This window comes from Mirounga leonina, unplaced genomic scaffold (assembly GCF_011800145.1).
Source record: "Mirounga leonina isolate KUSES-001 unplaced genomic scaffold, KU_Mleo_1.0 Mir_53, whole genome shotgun sequence".
Classification (NCBI taxonomy): Eukaryota; Metazoa; Chordata; class Mammalia; order Carnivora; family Phocidae; genus Mirounga; species Mirounga leonina.
Genome location: NW_023270807.1, coordinates 1394469 through 1417813, shown reverse-complemented (window position 1 = coordinate 1417813; position 23345 = coordinate 1394469). Strand labels below are relative to the sequence as shown.

Sequence of the window (23345 nt, the reverse complement as noted above, 5' to 3'; positions counted from 1 at the left end):
GGTTATTAGCTGAGGAGTCAGGAGATGCGTGGAGAGCCATGCTGGTTATGGGCACAGCTTCAAACATTCAGGACGGAGCAGCTTGTCCTTGTTTAACTTGTATTTATGACTCCTGCTCCGTCCTCCCCACCCCGCCCACACCATGTGAGCCACTTGGGCCCTGTCATTGTTGCCTCCTGAGGGGCTCAGGGAAGGGCCTTTGGAGTTTGAGGGGTATCTGTGTGTAGAGGGCATGCTCGAGGCCTGGTGTCCTCTTGTAAATAAAGGTCCTTTGCAGGTCACCCCTCTGCACATTTTCTCATCTGTAATTGGGGCTGGACTTGAGACAAAAGTCAAGGATGTGAAGGTGTGTCGAGAAGTCTCTAGAAGTCCATGGCTGGCGCTGTGACAGCTCTGGGGTAGAGATTCTGGAGGGGCAGCGCTGATGGGCTGCTGACTGCCCACAGGACCCCAGAGCCCCTCTCGTAGAGATGTGGATTCTCCTGGTGAGGCTTCTCTTCACTCTGGCCTTGGGGCAGGTGGCTTGAGACCCCACTTGGTCCTGGACCTGAGTGGCCCGGGAATGGATACTTCAGCTGGTCCCGCTGAGGACGGACCCCTGGGGGAGGAGAGAGGAGAGGCTGAGGGCAGCTCAGGTGGGGACGTGCAGCCAGATCCCTCAGCCCAGTGTGTCCTTGGCTTTGGGAGGGAGCTGCCTGCTCTCTGCAGTGGCCTTAGCCTCCCCTCCGTCCTGGTTAATAATTCAGTCTCTCGCCCATATGAAATTAGGCTGTGATGGCAGTGTGGGGTTGTTGAGCGGTATTTTATGTTTTCCGTTCTTCAGGCTGAGGGGAGCAGGACTGGGGGTTGGGTGGGGTCCAGGGCTGGGGCTGCAGGCTGCAACCTGCCCCAGCCCCCTCTGTTGCCCTCCCTTTGGGGACAGGGTTGTCCCTGGGCTTCTCTCCTGGGTCTCAGAACCTTGTCATCAGGAGCTCGGACAAGAGGGCAGGCTGGTGAAGCTGGAGAATTTGCCTTTCATGTTTATTCCCGTCTGTTTGTGCCTTGGCCTAGAAATAGTGTTGTTTTATTAGCAAGGCTCTGCTGGCCCAGGAGCTCCGAGGCAGGGCCGGACTTACACCTGTCTGTGCTGTCAGGTGTTTGACCCACCTCTGTGGCACTTGGCAAAGCACCATGCGTCTCTTCAGGTCTTGTGACTATTAACCCACTAATCCTCATTAGGGACCCTATCCCAAGCCCGTGAGGCAAGTACCATCATTATCCTCATTTTGTACTTGAGGGAACTGAAGCCCGAGAGATGAAGTGACAGGTCCAAGGTCACCCAGCTGGAGGGGTTGGTGGAGCTGGGGTTCCAGCCCAGACAGTCTGGACTTTGAGTCCAGGCTCCTGCAAATGCCGGGCAGTGACGGCGGATAGTGAGGACCTTTGCTGACCAGGAGAGAGCCAGGGAGACAGCTCCCAAGCCCGCCCTGCCTCCAGCCCCGAGGCCACGCTGTAGGAGCTGTGGGCCTGTCTGGACTGAGCGGGGTCCCCAGGGCCAATGGGGCATGTGCCCCAAACTGTCCAATCTGAGCAGTGGTGACTCTTGATCTCTGACCCCGAGGTTGGGGTACCTGGGGTCAGGTTCTACCCTTGGTGGCTGAGGCAGGCATATGAAATATGCCCCCGGCTCTGTGGGAGCTCTGGGCAGGCAGTTGGCTCATCTGTAAAATGACAGAATTGCCGCAGATGACCCCTTTGGTCCTGCCATTTCTAGCACCGAGAGCCATGATTTCTGTCATCCACTCAGCAAGTGCTGAGTATCCACCCTGAGATAGGCTGAGAATGGGGTGGGGCCCTGGCCACCTGACGCAGCCATTCGAGGGCTGACAGCTGGACAGGCTGGTCATGTGGGGCAGCAAATGTCCTTGCCGGTGTGAGGGGATTAGATGGTGGAGAGACCCCAGGCACAGCGGTGTGTTTCCCTATATATACATACCCTGCGTCTGCGTCTGAGGTATGCAAGCAGAGGGATGGACGTAGTGACCTCTGGAGTTCCCAGGGGAGCAGGGCCTGGCACTGACCCAGCCCAGCCTGGCCCCCACACAGTAGACATGGGAGGCTCTGGCTGTGGCCCATGGGGCTAGGCTGGGGTGCCGCCACTCCTCCTGCTTCCTGCTGGGGAGTCTCCTCTGCAAGGTGTGGCCCTGGCCCCCTAGCAGGGAGGCAGTGGGTATACGTGGTGGGGGTGGGGGGTTGATTTCTTTGTCCTGGTCTCCAGGGAGGAGGTTACAGGCTGTGATGGGGGCAGGGACTGCGGCCTCAGGAGGAGAAGCCTGGCTTCTCTAGCATTCTGCCCTTCCTCTCCCTGCCTCCACTTTGCATCCTCCAGCCCCCTCCTGTCCCCTCCTCCTATCCCCTCCCTGCTTTCCTGTTCCCCCCCCGCCCCACCCCAATCCTGCTCTTAGACTCCCTCAGGCATAGAGTAGCACATAGGCTGGGAGCTGGAGTGCTGGGGTTCAGGGTCAGCACTTCATGGTTCTGGGACTTCACTGGGCTTTACTGTGCCTCAGTTTCATCTCTGATGGGGGCATAATCACTCACCTCATGGCACCCTGTTGGGAATTCAATGAGTTAATGTGCATAAAGGGCTTAGAACGATGCCTAGCATAGAGCAGGTGCTCACTAGATCTTAGCAGCCCTTATTCTTCATTATGATTGCTAGCCTGGGCCCAGGCTCGGGTAGCGCCTCCTCTTCCAGAAAGCCTTCCTGGCCTGCTCTGGCCCAGGGACCTCTGTTGCTGACCTCAGAATCCCCCCCATTCTGATCACTTAGCACAATAATAATGTGGATCAGTCACCTACTCGGTGCCAAGTGTTTTCCATACCTCATCTCATTTAAGCCTCTGTGGGGCAGGATTACGATCGTTTTTTACTGAGAGGACACTGAAGCCTTAGGCAGCTGGGGAGCTTGGGCCCAGGGCCTAGGGGGTGAGGATGGGAGGCCAGAGCCCCAAGGCCATGGCGCCCTAGGAAGCCACTGCTGTTTGCAGTGAGGTGAGGGTGGGAGTGGTTCCCCACTTGACAGAGCTCACTCAGTCTGGCTAATGGGGAAGGAGTGGGTGGGGATGATGGTGACTTCTGGTGTGTGGGGCAACTGGAAGCCATTGAGGGCACCAGGTGGCCTTGGTCCTAAACCCTGAGGGATCTGCAGCCAGGCTCTCACCCTCCCTGGGCCTCAGTTTCCCCACCTGTACCCTGTGGCAGGGGCAGCGTGCCCTGGCTGGTGTGGCTGCCCATCCGTGAGCTGCAGTAGGGTACCACTGCAAGATACAGCCCTTGTCCTGGCGATTTCCCAGCCCGTGTGAGGGCCAGCGGCTCCTGCGATCAGTCTAGGCCAGGCAGGGGGAAGGCAGGGAGGCTCCACAACCACAGGGAGACCCCTTGGCCAGTGCCTTCTGCGGGTGATCGTGACATGCGGGCCTGCCTGGCTGTTCTGGGGCCTTAGGGCACGGGGTCTGGCCATACAGTGGCAAGGGCAGTGGACCCTCCCTGTCACCTTTTGGGGTTGTCCCCCATAAGACCACTGCCTGGGTGATAGAGCGAGCACTGGGCCAGGAGCCAGGAGGCCTAGGTGTGCAGAGATGGGCTATGTCACCTCTCTTGGCTCTGGTGCCCACCACATGGTCTGTGAGGACGGTGAGCCTCATGGACGCCGCCACGCTGGGCGTTTCGTTGCAGACCGAGAACGCATCGGGCAGGACTCGGCATATGAGCAGGAGGGGAAGGTGCAGTTCGTGATTGATGCCGTGTACGCCATGGGCCATGCGCTGCACGCCATGCACCGTGACCTGTGTCCCGGCCGCGTGGGGCTCTGCCCGCGCATGGACCCTGTGGACGGCACCCAGCTGCTCAAGTACATCCGCAACGTCAACTTCTCAGGTGGCTGCCCTGGGCCGTGCACTGGAAGGGGTCCTGGGGTTCCTCGTGGGGGAGGAGGCGGGGGTCTCCTCAGATATTGCCAGGGGTTGGAACCATGCAGGGGCCTCTTCAGAGGTGTCTCTGCCCTGGGCTCCTGATCCTCCCTGCTCCTTGGTGAGAGCTCAGCAAAGATACGGAGTGTGTAACATTCACTGGCCCCCACAGGCATCGCGGGGAACCCCGTGACCTTCAATGAGAACGGAGATGCCCCTGGCCGCTACGACATCTACCAGTACCAGTTGCGCAATGGCTCTGCTGAGTACAAGGTCATCGGCTCCTGGACGGACCACCTGCACCTCAGAGTAAGTGCGTGGCGGGAGGGCAGGGAGGGGCCCTGGGAGGGATGGACAGAGTCACTCATGCCACCCAGCCCCTGGGAGGGAAGAGCAAGGGGAAGCAGCCGCTGATTAGCCGGGACTAGCCCTGACTCCTCGTTTGCTGCTGCCGAGCCTGGGCTTTCTTCCGTGCCCCACTGCAGGCCTCGAAGGGCCCTGGGTGCCACCCCTGCCTGAAACAGTGGGACTTCTGCAGTATGCCCTTTCCCTTGGCCTGGGGCCTTCCTGCCTGCCGCCTGCTGGCGGGGCGAGGGGGGGCACTCTGGATAATCCAGACAACTCACCCTGGAGGGAAGCGCTCAGCGGGTGCGGGGAAGCCAGGTGAGGAGGGGGAGGGCTGCATCAGGACGAAGGAGGACAGTGTCTCAAGGCAAAGGGCACAGTCAGGTGGGGTTTCCGGTGGGGGGTAGAAGGCTGTTTGAGAGTGTTTCCTAAAGCTGTCAAACGATACCTGGAAGGTCATCATTTTTCTGGGTATTTTGGGCAGCTGAGGGGGGGCGTCTTCTCCTGAATCTTCTTAGCTACATTTTTCCCAGCCCCTGATTGTGCCAGGGACGTGGCGGCTTTCCCTCCCTGGCCTCAGTGTACCTAGCTGTGACTAGAGCCATGTGTTTAGAGAGAAAGGACCTGTGGTTCATTCCCCGAGGAAATGCCAGTGGACGTGGCCCCTGCCTTGCAAGGTGAAGGGGTGAGCCGTGCTCGGGGTGGGCACGGTATGACAGCCGGATGGATGGACCAGTGGGACACAGGAGGCTCAGGCCCGTGTCTGGCCTCAGCTACCCCTGTTCCAGATCTTGGGAGAGTGGCATCATGTTCCTGCTGTCCCCTGTTGTAAGAATCTCTTCGGCGACGAGCCCCTCGAGCTCCTCAAAGCTCTTCCTGCCCATGATCCCATTTAGCTCCGACAATCTTCTGAGTCAGGGGAAGTATCTCCACAAGCCCATCCTGAGGGGTGTTCCAGAGGCCACGTGGCAGGGGGTGGGGGGGCAGAGCCCATTCCTATGGTGATGCTCCTTGGGTGGCTGAACGGAGACAGACAGAACAGAGCAGGTGGGAGCACTTGGCAAACGGGGCGATACCCCAAATGGAGGCATGTCTCTTTTGGGTGCAGTGGGAGGAGCAGTGGGGGTGCCAGGGATTCAGTTCACTACCAGCAGCAGCGGCTCATCCTTCCTGAGCGGCTGCTGTATGCAGCGACTGTGCTAAGCATGTGACCCTACTGTATGGACGGCAGCCCTGTGAGGTGAGGCAGGCACTGTTCTGATCCCATTCTACAGCTGTGGTAAGTGAAGGCAGGGCCTCGGTGTGGGGTGGGCCGTGGCCTCCTCCTCCCTGATGATACAAGGCCCCTTGGCCAGCGTGGAGTTGGGGCGGGGGGAAGGTTAGGGGGAAGAGGACTTCGACCATCACAGCCTCCCCGCCTTCTGAGGGCTCAGTTTGGGCTGTGCTGTGGGGGCCACAGAGCAGGCCGGCCTGGGGTGGGGGGCCCCTAGGAAGAGACCTCACCCTGCCCGCCCCTGTCTTCCTCCAGGGTCTGACAGTGAGGTGGCCTCTCATGGCCTCTGTCATAGATTCCACAGAGAGTCCCGGGGTCCCCTGTGTGCCAGCCCCGTGCTGGGGGCTAGACACGCGGCAGGGAACATGCACAGAGCCCCTGCCCTCGTGGGGCTGACCTTCTGGGGAAATAGTCAGAATTTCCGTGGTGCCTTCCAAATGGAAGTCACACTAAGTAGCAAAGGGCAAAGTGGCCTCATATCTGCTGTCCTTGGATCGGGTGGGAAAACAAAGGCTCAGAGAGGTTGAGGTGTTCGCTGCAGGGCTCACAGCCAGCTAGCAGCACACCTGTGATCCCAGGATTTGCCCGCATCCAAGGCTGTCCACGGGAGCCAGAGTTTTCTGGAACAGCCACCATCGCCCTGTGTCCCTCTGTGGTCTCATAGCTCCAGCGCATGGGGTTGTCCTACCTCATTGTTCCTGCGGGGACAGTGGCCCCGGTTGTTGCTGTGCTCTTGGGCTCCTGGGGGACCACATGGCCCTGTCAAGCCCAGAGCCACAGGCCAAGCTCCTTCCCTGAGCTTTTCCTCCCGCCTCCCATGAGGCCATCTTTGGCCCCCCTCCTCTTTTCCTCAGCTCTGAAACCGTCCCCTTGCCCAGCTGGTTATTCCTTCTCTGGCCTCCAGGACCGGCACAGAGGAGCACCTTTCTGGCCAGGCCCGCTGCTCGCTAAGTGTCAAGTCCTCCTATGAGCCACTCTATTTGGAACAGATGCTTTGAATATGGCTCCCAAGTGTAGTCCAACTCCCTTTGCTCAAGGCCTGGGGCTCTTCTGGGCCTCTCGCTTACTTACCAGACTTTTCTGAAACATTGAACTCGGTAGGGTGTGCCAACATGGTTCCTTTGCTCACAGCGATTGTGTCTTCGGAGACACATTATGGCGACTAGCACTAATTTAGAGCAAGATGTAAAGAAACTCTAACCCCTGGGCACAGATTCTGTATCCTCTGCGCAAACTTCCGTTCACTGCTGTCTGCTGAGCGCAGCTTCCTGTGCCGCCCAGAGGAGGCCCCGTGGGCTGAGCCGTGGGGCAGCGCATCTCCCAGCAAGCCCATAAGTCACTTGCACGGTCTGGTTACAGCTCAGATCCTGAGACAGTAGGTCTGGGGTGGGCCCCAAGGTGGCAATTCCAACAAGCTCCTGGGTGATGCTGATGCTGGTCTGGGGTCAGGGCTCCTGAGTTCTCTCTGCTTCCCCGTGGGACTCCCGGTTCTCATTGCTGCGCTCTGGGCTCAGTGTCTCCATACGGTCCTTAAGGGTTTTGGATTTGCTCAGGATGCCTCATGGGGGTCAGCCGTGTCTGAATCATGCAGGTGGGCTTATTTAAATCCAGCTGTTGGGCCCAGCGGGTCATGGCTGGGGTGCCAGCCAGTGGGGTGGCCCAGGGCACCGGGTGGCATAGCCTGAGGCCAGCTCCCCTGTGCTGTCATTGCCAGATAGAGCGGATGCACTGGCCGGGGAGTGGGCAGCAGCTGCCCCGCTCCATCTGCAGCCTGCCCTGCCAGCCGGGTGAGCGGAAGAAGACCGTGAAGGGCATGCCCTGCTGCTGGCACTGTGAGCCCTGCACGGGGTACCAGTATCAGGTGGACCGCTATACCTGTAAGACCTGCCCGTATGACATGCGGCCCACAGAGAACCGCACGGGCTGCCGGCCCATCCCCATCATCAAGCTGGAGTGGGACTCGCCCTGGGCCGTGCTGCCCCTCTTCCTGGCCGTGGTGGGCATCGCCGCCACGCTCTTCGTGGTGGTCACCTTTGTGCGCTACAACGACACGCCCATCGTCAAGGCCTCGGGCCGCGAGCTGAGCTACGTGCTGCTGGCCGGCATCTTCCTGTGCTACGCCACCACCTTCCTCATGATCGCCGAGCCCGACCTGGGGACCTGCTCTCTGCGCCGGATCTTCCTGGGGCTAGGCATGAGCATCAGCTATGCGGCCCTGCTCACCAAGACCAACCGCATCTACCGCATCTTCGAGCAAGGCAAGCGGTCGGTCAGTGCCCCGCGCTTCATCAGCCCTGCCTCGCAGCTGGCCATTACCTTCAGCCTCATCTCCCTGCAGCTGCTTGGCATCTGCGTGTGGTTTGTGGTGGACCCCTCCCACTCGGTGGTGGACTTCCAGGACCAGCGGACGCTCGACCCCCGCTTCGCCAGGGGCGTGCTCAAGTGTGACATCTCGGACCTGTCGCTCATCTGCCTGCTGGGCTACAGCATGCTGCTCATGGTCACATGCACCGTGTACGCCATCAAGACGCGCGGTGTGCCCGAGACCTTCAACGAGGCCAAGCCCATTGGCTTCACCATGTACACCACCTGCATCGTCTGGCTCGCCTTCATCCCCATTTTCTTTGGCACTTCGCAGTCGGCAGACAAAGTGAGTGGTGGGGCTGGGGGCGGGGGGTGGGGTGGGGGAATGAGGGCCCTGAGCTGGGGGTAGCCTTGGGGGCTCGCTGGCCTTTCCCCCTGCTCTGGAGATGTCTTCTTCCACACCTCACTGCCTCCTCTGTCTCCAGTCTGTTCTCCAGCTTCGGGGTTGTCTCTCCTCTCTCCCACCCGTTCTCTTTTCCGGCTTCCCCTCCCCACCCCTCTCATCTCCTTCCTTCTGTCCTCCTTTTCTCTTTCCCTCCCTCTCTCCTCTCTGTCAGCCTTCACTCTCTTCTAGACTCTTCCCCACCTCTCTCCCTACCCAGCCCCATCTTCCCCACCATCCACTCCTCTCTTCCTCATCCTCTCTCTGCCCCTCTCTCTGTCCTCGCAGGATCCCCATGGGTCCCTGGATGGGGGATGGACCGCACTCACTCCTTCTCTCCTCGTCCCCAAGCCTCCGAAGCCCGGGAGCCTGGGGTGTCAGCTGAGGGTCCTCTCCTTCAGCAGCCAGAGCTGCAGAGGGGCTGCCTCCTGCTGGCTCTGTCAGGCCATCCTGTGGGCCTGGACATAGCCCAGGGCCCCGTGCACTCTGCCCACATCCCAGCCCCAGCACTGCCTGGCTTCTGCAGGGTTTTATCTTGAAGGATTGAGGGTCACTGAAGCCAGAGGCTAGAGACTGGGGAGGGGCGGTTGTGGGGACCAAGGACCCCAGCTCCTCGTCCGAGCTCCATATCTGGGATCCTGGGCAAACCAGCTGGCTTCTCTGCCTCAGTTTCTTCATCAGCATATTGGGACCATGATCCTTCCCTTGCAGTCCTTAAGGTGTTATAACAATCACATGGCCTGATGGGTGTGGAAGCTGTTTACCCACTGCGGGGCAGCTGGGGCTGAGGAACACAGAGGAGGGTGATGGCGACAGGGGTCAGAAAGATGGCAAGGTAGATGGTGGAGGACCCAGAGGCTGTGGGAAGGATGCTGGTTCTACCGTCAGCGAGAAGGGAGCCACTGCGGGGTTCTGAGCAGCGAGGGACATGATGTAGTGCAGGTTTAGATGGAGCCCTCTGGCTGCTGGGTGGAGCCCTGAGGAAGGCAAGCCAGGAGCGGGATGGCCAATGTGGAGGTGACTGCAGCGAGCCCAACAAGGGGCTGCTGGGGCCAGGGGTGAGGGGAAGTGGGGGCTCCTCAATGTGTCTGCAGGGGGCGCTGGCCGGATTTGGGATGGATTGCATGTGGGGCAAGAAGTGCAGAGGAGAGTCAAGGATGACTCTGGTTTTTGGTGTGAGGATCGGAAGGAAGGAATGTCTGCACCCTAAGGTGGGGAAGACCACAGAGGAGCCAGTTTGGGGGCCGAGATGGAGCAGTCATTTGGACGTGCTGAGTTCGGGCTGCCCATTAGAGGTCCGCGTGCTGCTGTTGAGCCGACAGCTGATTATACAGGGCTGGGGTTCAGGGCCGAGGGCCGGGCTGGAACTGGAGCTGGGGAAGTCGTCAGCCCATGGCTGGCATTTGAAGCCAGAGCCTGCCCAGGCGTGAGTTACTAGGGATGCCTGGCTTTCAGTGAGGCTGCTGCCAAAGCCATGATGGAGGGGGTGCTTGTCATGTGCCTGACACTCTACCTACTGGCCAGCAGGCTCCACAGTAGCAGGGTAGGGTGGATGGCACCATCCCCATTTACAGATGAGGACACAGAGACACAGAGAGGCCAAGTGACTTGTTTGAGATCACACAGCCAGTAGGTGGCATGGCTGAACTTGACCCTGCTGTGCCTAACTCAGGAGCCCCCCACCCCAAGCCCGGTCCACACTGCCCCCCTGCAGCCCTGGGACACCTTCCTGCCCTGGGGCCTCCTTGGTAGGTGCCACCTCTGCTCCAACAGCTCCTCAAAGGCAGGAGCTGTGCCCTCCATCCTGAAACCCTTGGCCTGGCCCAGGGAGGCCTGTGGCCTGCCTTCCAAAGGTGGCCTGTGGGCTGAGGGGCTCTGAGAAGCAAACCTTGGGGTTGGCAGTGAGTGCCCTGAGATCAGAGACCAGGTTTGGCTCCAGGTCACCCCACACACCTGAGCCAAAGCAGCTACCAGGCCCAGCTCTCACTGTGAGCCAGGTCTCCTGCCGCCCCCGGCCCTCCCTGCTGAGGACAGGCGCAGGCAGAAGCTCCATGCCCCGCAGTGCCCAGGGGGCCCACAGAGCCAGCAGGGGAAGCCACCCCCCACTCCAGGAAGCTGGCAGCTTGAGAAACTTCCTTCAGCAGCATCAGGAGGCTCCTTCCCCTGCCTCCTCAGGGAGTAAAGGTGCATGGCTTGAAGGCAGACAACATGGCAGCTGAGCCCCTCACTCTGCCTTCCCATCGTTTCCTCAGGGGGGACCCTGCCCTCCCAGGGGGTGGGACCCTCCCCTGCCTCTGGCTGCTGAGGCCCCACCCTCCCGCTCAGCCCCCCACATCTCTCCAGGCCATCCTGCCTGCCTCGATTTCTCCCTTTTTAGGAGGCTCCCCTCAGTATGGATGATGAAAAGGAGCCTCTGAAATGATCTCTCCTGAAGCCCAGAGAGGGGCAGAGACTTACTTGCCTGGGGTTACACAGCAGGCTAGCCTCCCAGCCACAGGTGGTACTGAGACCCTGCTCTGCCCCTGATGGCGGGGCGGTGGGGGGGTGGGGGCGGGACATGGGACATGGGACATGCCCCTCCCCTCTGGGCTTCTGCAGGAGGAGGGGGCGGGGGATGAGCTCTGAAGTCCCTGCTGGGTCAGACTACCTGACTTCCTAGAGGCTCAGGCAGCCCAGGGGCTGAATCTGTGTCCGGTCCTGCCAGCACTAGGAACGCGCCTGGAGAGAGTGGGGTGGGGCTGTGGTGGGGAGTTGGTGTGGTCAGTGGCTGGGTGGTGTGCGGATCTGTGTGCAGGTGGGTGCGTGTGTGCACTCTGGGTGGGGATGGGCAGCTGTGTACGCTGAGAGCTTCATGGCTGCTGGTATGTGTGGGTGCAGAGGAGTTGTGTGTATGTGCAGATGAGTGCGTGTGCGGTGGTATGTGCGTATTCAGGTATGTGTGCAGATGTGGGTGGATGCCTCTGTGTGTGTGCATGTGAGTGTACCCAAGTGCATGAGTGTGTGTGTGTGCACGCGTGCCCCCAGGTGTGAGTCTGAGTCGAGTATGAGCATACAGCTGTGAGTTCAGGCGTGTGTGTGTGAATGCAGAGATGCATGTGTCTATGGGCGTGCATGTCTGTGGGCATGTGGGTGTGTCCAGGTGTGTGTGCACACGCGCTTGCAGGGGCTTGGCGGCACCCAAATCCCCCCAGGATGCAGGTGGCGGTGCGGAGTGAAGCTGTCTGTGCTGCCCGGGTGAGCAGGCGGATGGGTTTCCCCACACTAGCCTGGATTTCCAGGGGTTATCACGGCCGCCGTGTGGCATTACTCTGAGCCATCTGGAGCGTGCTTTCTCTGTCGCGTGGGGTTCCCGCTCAGCTGCACTTGGGCAGGACCTAGCCACAGAGGCTGGCCAGGTGGTGGGTACGTTCATTTATCTGATTTGTACAGATTCCGAGCTTCTCAGTAGCCACGGGGTCCCTTGGACCCTCTGCCCACCAGACCTCGCACGGAAACAGGAAACTCCTCATCTCCCTCCACAGTGGCTGCTTTCTGCGCCCTTTGCCCCACCCACACCCATCAGCAGCTCTGACAACGTCTTCACTCTGGGGAGCAGTCACTTGTGAGGCTAAGGCAGGATTTCTTGCAGAGGACAGAGTGTAGCCAGGTCCTGACCAGAAAGGGGAGCAGGAGTTCAGGCACCTCCGTCTGGAAGATGGGTTGGCTGGAAAACAAGACGAAATCAGATCCTTGAGGTCGCCTCTCACCCCCACCCCCGCCCCGTCTTTGAGACCTGCATCTGTGTCTGGGCCCCATCCCTGCGGAGGAGGGGGTGCCTGCTGGGTTCTACAGGTTCTAGAGGACCGCTGCTTCTTTGATAGAATCAGCGTGCTACCACCTCCTGGTGACAGCGTGTGCCTTCACACAGGGGGCTCCGGGACAATGCCTGAGCGGGTGGGAGGGTGGGAATTCCAGACCCCAGAGCAAGGAGAGGGATTGGGGGTGTGCAGACCCACTTGTGCTTGCACAGGGCCAGCCACCTCCAGCCTGCGATGGCTAGAGGAGCCCCCAAGGCCCCTGCTGGAAGGGCAGGGCCCCAGTGGGTGGGGGCAGCTCTGCTTAGGTTTGATCGGTTTACACCCCATCTTGTATTTTGTTTGTGAAAAGGCTCCTAGGCTGAAAAGCAAAATAGAACACCAAGGATTGTACTCTTTTCCGTGCTCACGGCTGGCTCCATGGTTTTCAGGGCCTTGTGCAAAAAGAAAGTGAAGGCCCTTGTTCAAAAATGATTCAGGATTCAAGATGGTGGCAGCAGGGCATGAAAGCAAGAGTGTGTGCCCAGGGCTCTGCCTCTGCCTGTGTTAGTGGAGGGGCCTAGCATCCCACAGAGGGCCCAGGCAGAGTGGCATCTGGCCCCCAACACAGAGCTGTGTCCACCGCAGTGCTCACTCTGTCCAGAGAGGGGGCCTCTATCCCTGGTTCCACCTACTCTATATGGGCCCCACCCCCAATCAACAAGGTGGGGGCAGAGGGCCTAAGATGGATATCTGACTTAGAAACGTGACGCTGATACCGAAGAACCCCCATTGTGAGAGGGGAGACGGCCCTTGCCCTCAGGAAGCCCCCAATCTAATGAACGAGACGTACTCTCACCCAGGGAGCTCCCAGTCCAATGGTGAAGATCCAGAAAACAAGCCTCATCTTGATTAGCCCAGAACTTCATTATTTTCCCCAACGGTGTGGAGCCTGTCCCCCCCCCCCCCATTAGCCCCATCTCAGGGGGTGGGAGAGGTAGCCAGCACCCTCCCACTGGCCAGTCATGCTGGGAAGCAGCACTGTTACACAAGAGAGTGTGGCTTGTGTGTGAAGACAGGGGATGACTGTGTCCAGAGGGCTGTGTGCTCCCTGGGGGCCAGGCTCTCATTTCCCTGGGCCTGTGACATTTTCTGAACAGTGACAAATGAAACTGCCTCTCCACGCTCCCAGGCCCCTTCCCCATAGTACTGTGCAAGCTCACCGAGCTTCACAGTCTGGGTTTGGCTGACCTCGTGGGTTGGGAGAGGTAGCAGCTATCATCCCATTGCACTGATGAGAAAACTGAGGGTCAGAGAGGGCTTGAGACTTGCTCAGGGTCACATCGCTCTTTCCTTTCAGACCCTAGGGCTTCTCCAGCCTCTCTCTCAAGGGTAGCTGGAACGATAGCCTTCAGATCCAGGTCATGAAGCATTTCTGGAGAAGGGCAGGAGATGGGGTAGATTATGAGAATGGGTGTCAGAGGGGGTCGGATAGAGCTGGGGGTCAGGGAGAGCTTCCTGGAGGAGGTGACACATCAGCCAGGCCCCAGGGGAGGGGGCCCAGGCCTAGAAACGTCAGATTTGGGGGGCAGAGCATTTCCTGCCTTCCCCATGCCCAGACCTGGGGACTACAGCCTGGGCCTCCTCTGGCCCCACGCAGGCTGAGGGGGGCTGGAGGGACAGCGGAGGCCTGGAGAGCTGGGAAGGACGGAGGAGGTGGGGAGGGGCCCCCAGGGGGCAGTGGGAACTGTCAGGCCCTGCCTGGAAGGCCCCACTGTTGAAGAATGGATTATCCGACACCCAGATTAATGGCCTTTCATTTTGCTCAACATCTGTCACCGTTAGTGCTGGGGAGCGAGCGTGAAATGAGCTTTGACTGTGCTGCCATCGCCATAGCTTGCTGGGCACGGCGGCTCCCGTGCCAGTGGCCTGCTCTGCACAGGGTGGCAGTGGGGGGCGCAGTCACTGGATGGGGGCCTGGTCAAGGGGCTGCGGCACGGCCGCTGGGAGTTACTCCAAGGCCCCAACAGACGTTCATCTGACTCCCAGCCCTGTGCAGGGTGCTGCTCTGGGGAGGGTCAGCTGTGGTCCCCTGAGGTCCCTTCCTTAGGGGTGCTCCCCCCACATAGCATGTAGCGGTGGGGAACACTTCCGTGCACGTACCATGGGCCGGACATTGTACATACGATCACCATTTACCAAGGCATTTCATGCTCACAGCGGCCCTATGAGGTAGGTACTATAATAGCATGCCCACGTGGGGAAACCGAGGCACAGGGTGGGGCTTGTCCAGAGTCATACAGCTGGAAGTGGTGGAGTCAGGATTTGAATCCAGAGAGTCGGGTCTAAAGTCCCAGCTGGACACCACGACTCCCTTCAGCCCGAAGTCAGTGGGACACGGGGCAGGGCTCCTGGCGTCTGTCCCCGTGTCTGTCTCTGGGGTCGGGACCGTGAGGCCGGGGCAGAGCCGTCTCTGACGGCGCCCCTGGCCCACCTCCAGCTGTACATCCAGACGACGACGCTGACGGTCTCGGTGAGTCTGAGCGCCTCGGTGTCCCTGGGGATGCTCTACATGCCCAAGGTCTACATCATCCTCTTCCACCCGGAGCAGAATGTGCCCAAGCGCAAGCGCAGCCTCAAAGCCGTCGTCACCGCCGCCACCATGTCCAACAAGTTCACGCAGAAGGGCAGCTTCCGGCCCAATGGTGAGGCCAAGTCTGAGCTCTGTGAGAACCTCGAGACCCCAGGTGAGTGCTCGGCCCCGCCCCTTTCCCCTGGGCCTCGCCCAGGCCCTCCTCCTTCTTGGAGAAGGCCAGGCCCCCCACCCGGGACCCTGGCCACGCCCCTCCCTGAGCCCGTCCTCTGGGGGTCCTGGGAGAACCCCGAGGCCGCGGGTGAGTGGGAGCCGGGAGAACTTTGAGACGCCAGGTTAGTGTCCCTCTGCCCCGCCCCATCCTGGTAACCAGGAGAGAACCTCAAGGTCCCACCCCACTAGCCTTAGCTGCACCCTTCCAGGGATCTCTGACCACCAAGGGTGAGGCCATGGGGGCACCTGGATCATGTAGGGTGACGGGGGACTCTGGGATTTCTCTGCCCTGGCGCGCACATCTGGGCCTGTGCCCTTTCAGTCCCTCTGGGAAAAGGGGTTGTCGGAGGGCCCCTGCCTTCTGGCCCTTTAGTAACTTGGGCACAGAGGCTCTGCAGCCAGCCTGGCCACCGCCTACCAGGGCCCTGAGAGATGGGGACTCAGGAGATGGGTCCCCAGGATGGGTAAGGGAGGAAGTGGGTTGGACTGAGGAGGGCCTCCAGAGGCCTCAGTTCTCAGGTAGCTGGGTGTTCCCAAGGGATTGTCCAAGGAGACCTCCGCAGTAGAGGGTCATGCTCTGCGAGGGACCTCGGCATCTGAGGGGCAGGCCCAAGGTCCGCACCTGGGCAGGAATGTGCATGGGAGCGAGTGAGGCCGCCATCTTTGCCAGCTCCTCTGGTCCCTCTGCAGCCAGCCCTCTGTGAGGAGAAGAGATGGAGAGGAGAGACGGGCTGGGCAAGCGAGGGACAGGTGGGGCCTCTGGGGCACCAGTCGTAGTGGTGACCATTTCTTGAGCCCTGATCGTGTGCCACATTGCCACGCAACCTTGAAAGGCAGGTTTTTATCATCTGTGTAATACAGATGAGGAAAGGGAGGCTTAGCAAGGTTAGGGACTCACCCGGGTCACACAGCCAGCAGGTGGCTGGGCTGGACTTGACCTCCACGGTGGTATCCCTACTGCTTCCTCGGAGAGACGGAGGCCTCTCTGGGCTGAGCCGTGGGGTCTCCTGCCTGTGGGGTGGGCCTCCGGGGGCCTCCCAACTGCTCCGGCGGGGGGTAGAGATGGAGGGGTGGCTGTGGTCACCCCCACCCCTCTGAGACCTTGGCTCCCTCCTTGGACATCGTGCAAGTGTCCAAATAGTTTAACTGGCAGCTTCTCCTGCCTCCCCCGCTCTCTGAAAGTCCTGGGGGCTCCCATTGGTGGGGAAGGAGAAGAGCCTCCCCCCGCCCCCACCCTCGGGGAGACTGTCAGTCCCCATGGGACCTGGGAGTTAGCACTCAGCTTCTTCCCTCTTGTCCTGGGAGAAAGGCCAGAAATGGACATTGTTGATGGCAGCAGGAGGGATATGGGCTAGACTACAGGAGGGACTGGAGCACAGGTTCCAGAGAGGAGGCCCTTTGTCACCCACCAGGAGGTCAGGAGAACAGGAGACCAAGTCTCCCTGGTGTGTTTTGGCTGGGGTAGCACCTCTCACAGGCTCCCCACCTCGTGGCCCTGGGGAAGCATCTTCCCTTCCTTTCTCAGCATGGCTCCCATGTGTTGAGAGACTGCCATCTGTGGAAAGAAGGGAAGTCCCTTCCTACATCCAGACAGGATTTTTCACTCCCAAAGCCCTCTCCCTTGTTGAGTGATCTTCACAGCAGTCCTGTGAGGCCGGGGTAGGGCTAGAGGTTTGATTCCCGCTGAGGCCCAGAGAGGGTGAGTGACTCTCCTGAGGTCACACGGCAAGGTGGTGGCTGGCTGGACCCACACAGTGTCTTTCCCTTGACCTCGACTTCACATGGCCTCCCCATCTCTGTGTAGAGCAGTGCAGGTGGTTTCTGACATGCCCCCTTCTTTGATGTGCTGAAGATAAGGTGTTGCCCCCCTCCCCCCATCTTCTGCCAGATGACCTCTGGTTCCAATCCTGCTCCTCCTCCCAGAGCTTCCCTGGACCTACAGCCCTGGGACTCCCTTCAGGCCCCCCACCTGGGCCTCCACTCTGAGATGGGAAGGGGCATTGTCCTCCCAGGACTCCCCACCTCTGGCCTTTTGTGTCTAGATCGGCAGAAACCCCAAATGCAGCCCCTCACCAGACCCTTCTGTCCTGAGCAGGGGCCCCTCGCTGCTCCCCCCCACACTCCTGCCTTTCGTTTTCCTCCTTCCCATGGAGATTTACCCGTCCCGGGTTTCACCCTCTTTGCCTTACTCTGCTGGTGCAGGAGCAGGTGTGTCCAGTGAGCTCTGCTCCAGGGCTCATCCAAGTGGGGCATTAGCCACCATCATGGTGCTGTCACTGGCCAGAGGCAACCAGAGGGCAGGGCCTTTCTGGACACCTCTGATGGCTCCTCTCTGACATGGCTGCTTCTGCCTCTGTTGAGGTTGGTCCCATGGGGACAGGGTAGAATTACCACCCCTTCCCACCCCACCCCTCCACCAGACAAGGAGCTGAACGGAGGCCCGGGGAAGGGAGACACAGTGTTCCCAGCCCCGCTTCCTGCAAGGGAAGGATGAGAGCTGTTTGCTCCCCTACCCTGCTGTGGGAGCCAGAAACCAGGGCCCCACACCCCCACTGTCCCTTAGCTCGGTGACAGCAGGAGATGTGGAGGTGCCGGGTGGGAACCAGGTGATTAATTCTGGGGATACCAGACTGAGGGGGTGTGAGCAGGAAGAGTGGGGGAGCTGTCACTCCTGTGGAGCAGGACATTTTTCACTCTGTCACTGGCAGGTCACATATCTTTACACAAACAACAGAATAAATAATTCAGGGGCCCGATTGTGGGCAGACTGGGCACAGAGACCCAGGGCAGCAAATGGGGGCTATCAGCTCGTGCTTGCCACCGCCCAGCTAATTGTTATCTGAGGCAGCAGGGACTAAAAACCAGCAAGGGCCTATCACCGGCAAGGGATGGGTTCGGGGCCCTTGGCTCATACCCTCCGTCCCTCCCTTCGGGCTGAGGATGCCCCTGGAGCGTCACTCTCCCCACCCTGTCCTAATTGCTATAGTATTTCAGCCCTGCCCCTTTGCCCACCTCTTCGCAGGGCTTAAAGAGTATTTCCCTCCACCCTGTGGCTGAGAGCCACCCATTTTACAGATGAGGGAATCGAGGCTCTGAGAGGTTCAATTTGTCAGAAGGGCTTCTTGGCAGGTGCTAAGATCCCCTGTACTGGGGAGGGTAGGACTGGACCTGAAGTCTCCTGACTCCTGGCCACAGTGTTTCCTTTTGAGCCTCACCATTAGCTCCCGGGGGCCCGGGCAGACTCACTGCTCCCATTTTCCAGATGGTGAGACCGAAGCTCCGCTGAAGGACTCTGGGGCCCCTGGCTTGTAGCTGAGGGCCGAATGCGCTTCCAGGTTCTGGAACCCAAGGATTGGATTTTCTATTGGAGACAGCTCTGGTCTTAGAGGGACGGCAGGGCCCAACTGTCCCTCACCTCCCCGCCTCTTTCCCTCCTCCCGCCGCCTTGGTGCCCCTGGCCCAGGTGCCCGTTTCTCTACAGCTGGTGAAGGTTTGGCTGTCCCTGCTGCAGTTTTCCTTCACCTCTGAGCCACAGCTGCTGATGAGTTTATAGGTTTGGAAACTCAATTTTATCAGTTCACCCAGGGGGTGATGGAGCCCTGGGGAACTGATTCTCACCGGCCTGGCCTGCAGCTCGTGATTCACAGAGCCGGCTGCCGCCTCTTTTTCTGACCGTGTGGGAGAGAGCAGGGTGGAGACGTGGGGCTGGGGGAGCTCCTCAGGGAAAGAAGTCTGGGCCAAAGGGCCACCGCTCTCATGCCCCAGGTGGGGAAACAGAGGCCTAGCAGGGCAGCGGGGAGCTGCCAGAGGTCACAGAGGGAGGGAGTTAAGAGGCTCCTGTCCCCAGAGCGCTCATCTGCGTACCCTCCCACCTCCCTTTCAGCACCTCTGCCTTCGTGGCCCAGCTCCTTTGCCCAAGTGTGCCCAGCCCAGGCCCCTCTGGGGTGCTGCCCCCTCAAAATAGCCCTGTCCACGGCCCTTCTTCCCTCGTGGTCAGTCGGCACGCTGGAGGCACATGGGTCATTTTAGAAACGAAGCTGGCAAGCCTTGGCACGCCATAAGCCTCCTCCTGAAGTCAGGGCCCCGTTTCCTCCCATTGTACCTGTCCAGGTGCCACCTAAGACTTGCCACTTCCAGGCTATGGCCCAGGCAAGTGACTGTTCATGTTCTGCTTGAGTATTTCCGCTGACAGGGAGCTGAATTACCACATAAGGCCACCCCCTGCACTCAGGAGAAAGTTCTTCCTTTAGCTCCCCTGTACTCCACCCCTTATGCCGCCCCGCTGGTCCTACGGGGAACCCCTCTGCTCACCCCACCCCCCACAAGTTTGCTTCTGGCCACACTTGATGACCGTCTGGGAGGGGGACCTAGCAATCCTGCCTATGTCGGTGGGCTTCCAGCTACACTGATGTGGTGGGTGGGCAGGATTGGGGATGCGGGTTTCTTCCCTCTTGCCCCATCAGCTCCCAGAGGGTTGTGCTGAGGCTGGTCGCTCTCAGTGTCTGTTCTGTCCACGGAAGGCAGAAGAGGGGAAGTATGGGAGCAGCAGTTTTAATCAAATGACATGCAAGCGGCACACAGCCCTTCCACTCACATGTCATTAGCAGGAATGTCATTGAGCAGAGAGTGTGGGAAATGTGGTCTTAACTCAGCAGTCATGGGCACAGGGTAAAGAGGATCGGAGGGTCCAGTGTGCAGCCCGCCACACTGCTCCCCCTCCATGTCCTTCACTCTGGGCCGGCCACCCTGGCCGAGCCTGGCAGAGGCACCCCTTTTCTGGGGGACAGGCCCCTGATGGAGTGTCAGGGCAGCTGTGCGCCCAAGGGCACCGTGACCGTGTCCCACCCAGCCGCCTCTGCGCACCAGCACTCAGCTCCCACCCCAGGCAGCAATTCGGACCTTCATTACTCTCCACTGAGCAGTCCCAGGCTGTGGAGGGAGACCCTGGATCCAGACAGGGCCTCATTTGTCACAGGAGGGTGGCCCTTATCTGGCCTTGTCACTAGGCTGCCGTGAGGCCTAAACCCCAGCCGGCAGAGGTGGGGGAGGCTCCGGCTGCCCGGAAGAGCTTGTCAGCCAGCTGTGTGTGTGTGGGGGGAGGGCCCCAGGGGGCTGAGACCGGGAAATGGGGGGTACCCACACATGCAGCCCTGGTCCCGGTGGTGGCTGAGCGACGGCCGGAGTGATGGGTGCAGATAGGGGAGACTCAAGGCTGAGGTGAGACACGGACACCCAGAAATGGGAAGGGGAGCCACACTGAGGCCTGATGGGACCTCCTTCCACCTTCCTTGGGTGAGGGATGGGGGCCGAGTTACTCAGAAGGGCCAACTGGTCAGCTAGTCAGTGTCCAGCCTCGCAAGGCCCTGCCGCTGGTTCCATCATTTATTCCCTCCGTCCCAACCCGCCACTCCTATCCCCTAGGCTGCCAGGCTATGTTTAATGTCTGTTCTTTGCATGTGCTCTTCCAGATGTGTGCTGTGGACCTGAAACACTTCTGTTGATAATACTTTAAGGCTATATATAATTATATCACAAATAAAAATGATTCTCCTCAAGTGTGGTGGAGTTAGGAGGTGGTGGGGGCTTCGTCGGGGGCGGGGTTTTGGGGGATCCTCCCCGAGCGGTGGGGTTGGGAGGGAGTGCCCCTTAAAGGAGGGGTCCTAATTAAAGTGACAGAGTGAAGAGGGCAGGGCACTCCAGGGAAGCAGCCTAGCCCCAGCAAAGGTGTGGAGGTGGGAAGGATGTTCAGACACTGGGTGAGTCCAGGGAGTGGGGGAACTTGGTGCCGGGGGTGGGGGATGCGGTGCTAGTTGGTGGGTGAGGAGATGCAGGGTAGGGGAAGGGAAGGTGGGGAAGCAAGGGGATGGGGGGGGTGAGGCCACCATGCAGTTTGCGGGATGTGAACTGCTTGGTTCAGGGGTCTGGACTTGATGCTGTGGGCATGGCAGTGCCTGTGCGGAAGGGGGGTGTTGAAGAAGCCAGCCCCTGATGCCTGGGTACCCCTGGTCTCTCTCCTTCCAGCACTGGCCACCAAACAGACCTACGTCACCTACACCAACCATGCAATCTAGCTAGGCCACCAGAGCCGAACAAGAGGAGGAGGACCCGAGACCCTTGTGGCTGACGCATCGGGCCAGGGCCACTCCCAGGGGCCCAGCTGATGTCCTGCCTGCCCGTGGGCGCCCACGGACGTGGCTTGGTGCTGAGGACAGCAGAGCCCCCGGCGGTCATTGCTGGGCAGCCTGGGCAAGCCGGGCAGGTGACAGGAGGAGAACAAGGGGCCAGGCCAGCTGCAGGCCACCCCAAGGGCCTGCATCTTGGACCACGGCCCCTCCCAGCCCCAAATGACAGGGGCTCAGGCTGTGTGGGCCCCAGAGCTGGTTTTCTCTCTCCCTTCGTCTCTGCTGTCCCCTTGGTGACTGTCCCAGTCTCTTTCCATCCCTGTCTTTATTTTATCACTGCCTTTTCTGCGTCTTCACCTGTCTGAGTGCTCTGCTTTTCCCCATCTTCTTTCTGCCTCTGCCCCCTCTCCCTGGTACATCCTCCATCTCCAGGTCGCTCCAGTTTTTTTCTCTTGTGCTCCACCTGGGTCTCCTGTGCAGTTTTCTTTCCTGTCCTCAGCCCCCTCCTCCCCTTCATTACACCCAGCCTTTGCTTTCTCCCTGCCACTGTCGCTCAATTCACCAAATCTTACGTGTCGCAAAAGAGAAAAAAAGGAAAAAAAAAATCAAAACACAAAAAAAGCCAAAACAAAAACAAATCTTGAGTGTGTTGCAAAGTGCTGCGTCCTCCCGGTGGCCTCTGTGTGTGTCCCTGTGGCCCCGCGGCCCGCCTGCCCGCCCCCTGCCCGTCTGCCGCGTGTCCTGCCCGCCTGCCCCCGCCTGCCCCCGCCTGCCCCTCCTGCCGATGACACGGAGTTCAGTGCCTGGGTGTTTGGTGATGGTTATTGATGACAATGTGTAGCGCATGATTGTTTTTATACCAAGAACATTTCTAATAAAAATAAACACATGGTTTTGCACCCTGCCTCCACATCCACTGAGGGTCCTGCAGGGGGACCCCTGTCTCAACCAGCAGCAGGAGAGCCTGGAATTAGAGGCAAGGAGAAAGTGGGTGATGATGGAGACCTAGGGCTTCAGGGCGGTGGAGGCTGCCCCCGGGGTTGGTATGGAAGTGGGAGCACGGAGAGGCCCTGGGCAGCGAGGGACCAGGACTTTGCAGCAGATTCCAGAAATCAGCCCCTGGGGGTCCCCTGAGGAAGGGGGATGTTCTATTCCTGTCCCCTGCCCTGCAGCCCCTACGGCAGGTACCATTTCTGCCCTGTCTCTCCCCTGACTCCCATTCCTCACACCTGAGACTCCGACCCCACCCCGTAACTGGAGCCTCTCCTTCTCTGTCCAGCCTGGAACCTCTCCTCTTGAAAGATTGGCTTCCAGGCCTCCCAGCACCCACAGCCCTCCCCTCCTGCCCGGCCTGTCTCCAGGTTGCAGGTGCTAGGATGATGTGTGTCTGTCCTGGAGACTGGAGTGTGGCGTGTGTCCGTGTGAGCCAGGTGCGTGACACAGGTGTGTGTGTGGCTCCTGCAGCCCTGCGTGTGTGTCTGTTTTGGCTGCGTGTCTGTGTGCGCTCCTGGCGCCTCCATAGGCACGCGTGTCTGTGTAGTGTGTCTGTCTGTTTAGGCCCAGGTTGGGCGGGGAGTCCACAGAGCACCCACCGTGAGGATGCCAGCCACGGGCCGGCGGCAAGTGTGCAAGTGGTGTCCACAGCCGCTGGCTTCCTTGGCAGCTTGGGAGGTGGGGAGCAGGGAGCAGTTTAGGGGTTGGGCCCCGCCAGGGGTGAATTACAGAGCCGGGGACACAATGAGGCCACAGGCCGCCGCAGCAGCCCAGGCTTCCTGGCCCCGCCCCCGGGCCCCCTTCCCCCTCCCTGGCCGGCGGGTGGGGTGGGAGCCAGGCTGGGACTGGGTGTGTGTGTCGGGGGGTGGTGTAGAGGTGAGGCTGGTGCACTGGACTGGCCACTGGGAGCGCCCCCCGGGGGAGGACGGGCGTCACGCACACCTCTGCTCAGGAAATCTGGTCCCCTGGAGAGTCAGTGAGACTGTGCGTGTGGAGAGCACCTACTTTACGCTAGGTATTTGTAAGGGAAGCGGGAGGGAAGGGTGTTTCCCACTCATTGTCTTGCTTGCGCAGGACGGTTCCTAAGACTGCACCCCAGAATAGATTCTACCCAGTGCTCTAGCCTAATCAGGCAAAACTAGGTTGTCAGACCAGGAGTGTTTGCCAGAAGCTCCCAGGGAAGTGTGCGTGTGTGGTGTGCATGTGTGCGTGTATGTGTCCGTGCATGCGTGTGTGTGTGCGCGCGCGCGCGCGTGCACATGTGGTGGGGGTGGTTTGGATGGAGAAGGGGAGTGTGCCATCTCCAGTGTGGGCACCTTGTCCCCCTCTCTGGTCTG

At 60.0% G+C, this 23345-nt stretch overlaps 1 protein-coding gene across 2 annotated transcripts in view; it reads left to right on the top strand.

Moving 5' to 3' along the window:
• The window catches only part of GRM4 (glutamate metabotropic receptor 4), a 104713-nt gene extending 83749 nt beyond the window's left edge, over positions 1-20964 (top strand). For both annotated transcript variants that reach the window (XM_034990565.1, XM_034990564.1), the window contains 5 exons: positions 3718-3918; positions 4123-4259; positions 7283-8218; positions 14588-14834; positions 20915-20964. In XM_034990565.1, the coding sequence (XP_034846456.1) occupies positions 3718-3918; positions 4123-4259; positions 7283-8218; positions 14588-14834; positions 20915-20964 (1571 nt within the window). The remainder of the gene's footprint in view (positions 1-3717; positions 3919-4122; positions 4260-7282; positions 8219-14587; positions 14835-20914) is intronic.
• Positions 20965-23345: the final 2381 nt, after the last annotated feature.